Source organism: Arachis stenosperma, chromosome 3, assembly GCF_014773155.1.
Source record: "Arachis stenosperma cultivar V10309 chromosome 3, arast.V10309.gnm1.PFL2, whole genome shotgun sequence".
In the NCBI taxonomy this organism is placed as follows: Eukaryota; Viridiplantae; Streptophyta; class Magnoliopsida; order Fabales; family Fabaceae; genus Arachis; species Arachis stenosperma.
Window position 1 is genome coordinate 42,399,404 of NC_080379.1, and position 5,072 is coordinate 42,404,475.

At 35.2% G+C, this 5,072-nt stretch overlaps 1 protein-coding gene across 4 annotated transcripts; it reads left to right on the plus strand.

The window, feature by feature from the left end:
- The first annotated feature begins 719 nt into the window (after positions 1-719).
- Positions 720-3,906, plus strand: LOC130965322 (F-box/kelch-repeat protein At3g23880-like). 4 transcript variants are annotated; one of them, XR_009081216.1, is made up of 3 exons: positions 720-849; positions 1,166-2,468; positions 3,594-3,906. XR_009081216.1 is itself a non-coding variant. In XM_057890087.1 (3 exons), exon 2 carries the CDS (start codon positions 1,195-1,197, stop codon positions 2,350-2,352), a length of 1,158 nt encoding a protein of 385 aa, XP_057746070.1. In that variant the 5' UTR covers positions 896-1,022; positions 1,166-1,194; the 3' UTR covers positions 2,353-2,394; positions 3,594-3,906. The 4 variants fall into 4 exon arrangements, 2 of the variants coding, with proteins under 2 accessions (XP_057746070.1, XP_057746071.1); XM_057890087.1 differs by lacking the exon at positions 720-849 and adding an exon at positions 896-1,022 and having other exon boundaries at positions 1,166-2,394; XM_057890088.1 differs by lacking the exon at positions 720-849 and adding an exon at positions 896-1,022 and having other exon boundaries at positions 1,166-2,383.
- The last annotated feature ends 1,166 nt before the right edge of the window (positions 3,907-5,072 follow it).

The window sequence follows — 5,072 nt, forward strand, 5'->3', positions numbered from 1 at the left end:
CATAATATTGTGTTATTTGTATTAATTTAAATATTTGGTGTTATTAGACAATATTAGTATTGATTATGGTTATACTTTAATTTTAGAGAAGGGTTGATTCTTATTATATTTTTTTAAGTGAATTTTACTGTGTGAATTGTGAATAATGATTGGAGATTAGGTGATTTTTACATACTAAAGACCCAGTTTTTATCCAGTTTTTACCCGGCCCAAAGATACGTAGATTTTATCGGGTCTAGAATCGGATTATGGTCTAAAAATTAGGCTCGGTCTATATTTCAAGTTGAATCTGGATTAAGACAAACCCGGTATGACCCGGCCCATGTACACCCTTAGTCACAAGAAGCAAGGGCTAGCTGGATAAGGGTCCAGTCCTTTTGTTATGTATGGGTCGGACTGCCCGGCCCATACCATGACAAAAAAAAAGGAAATACTCCACAAAGACGCAAAATCAAAGTTGAATTTAGGGATTACTATCTTTGTGTCTTGTTTTTATTATCCCGTCAAATATAACCTAAGAGAGACCTAGTCTAAAAAAATACATAGCTAAGAGAGAAAAATGAAAAAATAAGAGTTGGATCCTCTAAATTTTAAATTTTTATTTTAAAAAATAAAATATAATCTTTTATTTTATTTTGAATGATTTTTTTTCATATTTACTTTTCTTACCTATAAAATAAATAATAAAAAATTACAAAATTTAAAATTTAAAAATTTCAAATCCTTTCGTCATGGGTAGCAGCAGTGAGCTCCGGTAAGATTGAGTGCCGAATCCATGGTAACTTCCGGTGGGGTTCTCGTTCCTTCAAACACTACCAGATAGAAGGAGGAACATCGCGGGTCAGGGAGGTGAGTAGCTAGTGAGCTTTTCCGCCATACTTCTACTCATTCTTTTCATCTCAATAAACAATACCTTATTCATTCTATTTCTTGCTGACATCGACCACAGGTCGGATTATTCGTTAACGGAGGGCTCTCTAGATGAATTTTCTGTTAGAAGTTTATTCTATTGTGGCCTAATTGTAATTATTTATAAATCATTAATGACTTAATCTCATCCGTTAATGCTTCCGCTAAAATAAGTTTACATTTTCAGTTTCCATAACTGCTTTCAGATTTAGGGTTGCTGCATAATTTTCATTTTAAGCTTGTAATCGCATTTCAGTTCTTGGTTGTAATCCGACTTCCGAGGACATGGCGGCTCAACACCCAACACCGCCACAAACACCACAGCCGCTCCTCTTCGGCGAACTGGTGATGGAGATCCTCTCTTGGATTCCTGCGAAGCCTCTCACGCGCCTGAAGCTTGTGTGCAAGTCATGGAACTCCATCATCTCCAATCCTCACTTCGTCAAACTTCATCTTCAGCGATCGCCCAAAAATGCCAACCTCCTTGTTATGCTAAGAGAAATATCCCCTGAAGGAGAAGTGAGTGTAGTGTTGAGTAGCGTTGAATCTTTCATCCGGAATCCTTCCTCCACTCTTACTGCTCAAGATGGTTGCCACTCTCTAGGCCGAGGCTGGGTTTTGGGTTCATGCAACGGTTTGGTTTGTATTTGGGATGGCATTGAAGATTATCCCAACGATTTCGAGTTCCATTTATGGAACCCTCTCACAGGGTTTAGTTCAGTGAAATCGCCGCGCTTACATGTCAATAAGTATGCTTCGTTTGGGTTTGGGTATGATGAGTCAAGTGACGGTTACAAGGTGGCGGCTGTCAATTTGGACATTAACTATACCGATAATTCTTGGGAAACAACTGTGGAAGTTTATAGGTTCGGTAGCAGTTCTTGGAGGAACATCGATAGTTTCCCTGCCTTTCCACTTGCTATTGAAGAGGACGGCATGTACATCGGTGGCACTCTTAATTGGCTTGGACTCCAGAACACTCAGGGAGGTGTTTATGATTGGGGTGCTGTTACACTTGATATGTTAGTGATTGTTTCGCTTGAGCTGAAATCGGAGACATATAAACAGATTCAGCTGCCTAATGGTATTGATGAGCTCCCCAGTCACAAGCCAAGTCTGAATGTTTGGGGGAATTGTCTGTATCTTTCTCATGATTACAAGAAAACTCATTTTATTGTGTGGCAAATGAAGGAGTTTGGAGATGAAATCTCATGGACTCAAATGCTAAAGATTAGTCTTCAGCATATCAATGTTGAACTGCTGTTTCCTTTGTTTATATGTGAGAATGGAGATATCTTTGTGCTTGGAGCGAGTAACGGGGACATTTCTAAGATAGTTTTGTATGACCCGAGAGTTAATAGTGTTGAGCACATTAACATCTTGGATAAAAATCATTTTGCCATTATCAATGATTATGTTGAGAGCTTGGTTCAGCACTGTTAAAATTCAGTTCTTCGAAGTTCTGCCCTTGCAGGTTATTGTTCTGTAAGTTATTATAAATCCTTGCGTTTCTGGAATGAAGAATGATTTTGCGGTGGAAATTATGTGGCTATGTCAAGGTGGTTTTCATAATCTGCATCTCTATTTTCCCTTCAATTTTTGTTCCGATAGTGCCTTCTTAGAACCAAGAAGCTTACCTGTCAGGGTATTGTTTTTGGTTCTTTTTTCAGTTCAGAGAAATTTCTTATGCAGCATATGCCTTCTTGGATCTTTAGGGTTTATACATGTCTAATAGGATAGCAACTAAGTAAGATTGTTGGCTTAGATTGTTACATACATGTCTAGTAGCATAGTAAATATGTGTATTCTGGAATTTGTTGATGTGAGATTAGTTAATTCAAAGAAAAAGAATGACAGAATATTGAATAATGGAAGAATTTTTTGCCAGCAGAAAAGTTAGATGAAATTAAGATATTAAAATGATGTTATAGAGGGATGATTGGGACTTGGGAGGGGAGGGGTATCATTATAAAAACAATGAGGGGGCTGCTTTTATTGTTCTATAGCTGTTTTGTCAACAAAATTATCAAGTCCAAGAATTGAAGTTCACATTAGTAGCTGAAAATTTGTTTCAATGCACTAGAAAATATACTGCTAAAATTCACAATTGATATTGAACTGTAAAATGATAAGTTTGATGCTATCACTACTTGCTAATGTTGCTGCACTGCTAATACTAAGTTGTCCCCTGTTGCATTCACTAGAAACCTCAGCTCATGATTAACTCATTTGAATTGTCAAATGTTTCTTATAGCTATCTTACATTCCCAATTTGATAAGAATAGCAACTGCACAATGCAGCCACTGCCATGTTTAGTTTGCCTAATATAAAAGCCAGATACTGTAACTATCATGCACTTCATTTTTACAACTCAATCTATGCTTTGTAAGATCAAATTGTAGACTTGTAACCAATTTTTGGCATCACTTATGCAAACAAAATATGAGTATTTTGAATAACAATTTTAAACTCTTTTGAACCATTATGTCTTTCTTAAAAATCCTTCTTTCTCTCTCTTTGTTTAAACTCAATTCCAACAAATTTGGATCAATATTTATTTATTACTAGCTTGCAAAACTTTCATTATAGAAGAAGTGAATGGAAAAATAAGTGTGTATATGCAAGTTATTAAATTACGAACTTAGTTATCGATGGAAATATAAACAACAATTTCTATCTGCAGGGTCTGGAAAATGTGACACCAATGATTGCAAAGATAGACCAGAAGAGTGCAATAGAGCTTGATTGCTTGAATCCTATGGCTTGGTTACAAGAATGGTAATTCCTACTAGTAGTAGTTATAGTGATTAGATCTTAGCATGTTGCAACGGTAATGTTGAGAACCTTAGATGATACAACATGTGTAGCATGTTACTGCTTGCATAGGAATGTAAGCAGTGAAGATTAAGAACCAAAATTTTATAGAACGAGAAGCAGTTATTATGTGATATATATGTGTGATACTTCCTTTGCCAATGTTATTAGTTCTTTTAAAATATTTACTTGTTTTCATGATTCCCACTGGTGTTATCATATCTTATAGTCAACTAGACATTTTATGACAATATCTTGTTATATTGAAGACCAAGAGAAATATTTTTAATCTTAGTAATGATGTTCTGTATGACGAGATATCCAGTGTCATGTATGCAAAAGATTATGGTCAACGTTTGACTTCTATGAATTCTTCTGAAATCATGCAAGTGGTTTTAAATCCTTGCATTTCATTTAAGGATACATAAGATCAGGGTGCTGGAAATACTTTTGGTGTTTCCTTAGGTTGACTAACTGTCGTACCTGTTCATTCATTATGCTAATTTTGGTTCTAAATATGTTGTTGGGTGAATTTATTTTGAATTTATTCAAGATAATGTCATGAGAAAGTGAGCTAATATTTGCAGATTATAATATAATGAATAGTTGTGAGTTAGGATATTGACACTGAATCTGTTTTTGATGTGAATTTCAATATTAACACCCAATCTGTTTATCTAAGTGTTGGCTTATTGCATCATTGTGGTAGATAGTAGAGTATAGTTTAACTTTTTAAACTTCAACCCTGTTAAAATTCAATTCCTCTTCAAAGTTATGCTTCTGTAGCTTTTTGTTCTGTAAGTTATTTTAAATGCTTGCCATTTTATGTAGGCGTAGGAAAAAGTTCAGGTCATTGTGATTATTTTGGGTGTTTCCTTATTTTGGCTATTTGTTATTGTTGGATCACAGATCACTTCCATTTTTGGGTGTTTCCTCATTTTGTTCTGTAATTTTTGAAGTAATCTTACTTGTTAATTTGCATGCAGATCACTCCAATTTTGGGTAAAACTTTTTACATACATGTGCACAAAATTCTAACATCCTTTCTTTGACTACTTGTTGCATAAGTTTATTAATTTTTTACCACTAGTTTTTGCCGTGGAAATTGTGTCTGTGTGAAGGTGACTTTGATCATCTGCATCTCCATTTCCCATTCAATTTTCGTTCCAACAGTCCCTTCTTGGAACCAAGAAGCTTACTTGTCATGGTATTGTTTTAGTTCTTTTTTGGTTCGGATTAAATTTGTTACGCAGGGTATGCTTTTTTGGATTTTTCGATACATGTCTAATACGATAGCAACTGAAGTGAGATTGCTTGCTTAGATAAAAACATACTTGTCTAATAGGAT

What these genes read in the sequence shown, in the direction of transcription:
- LOC130965322 (XM_057890087.1), top strand. Translation starts at nt 1,195, where the DNA reads ATGGCGGCTCAACACCCAACACCGCCACAAACACCACAGCCGCTCCTC.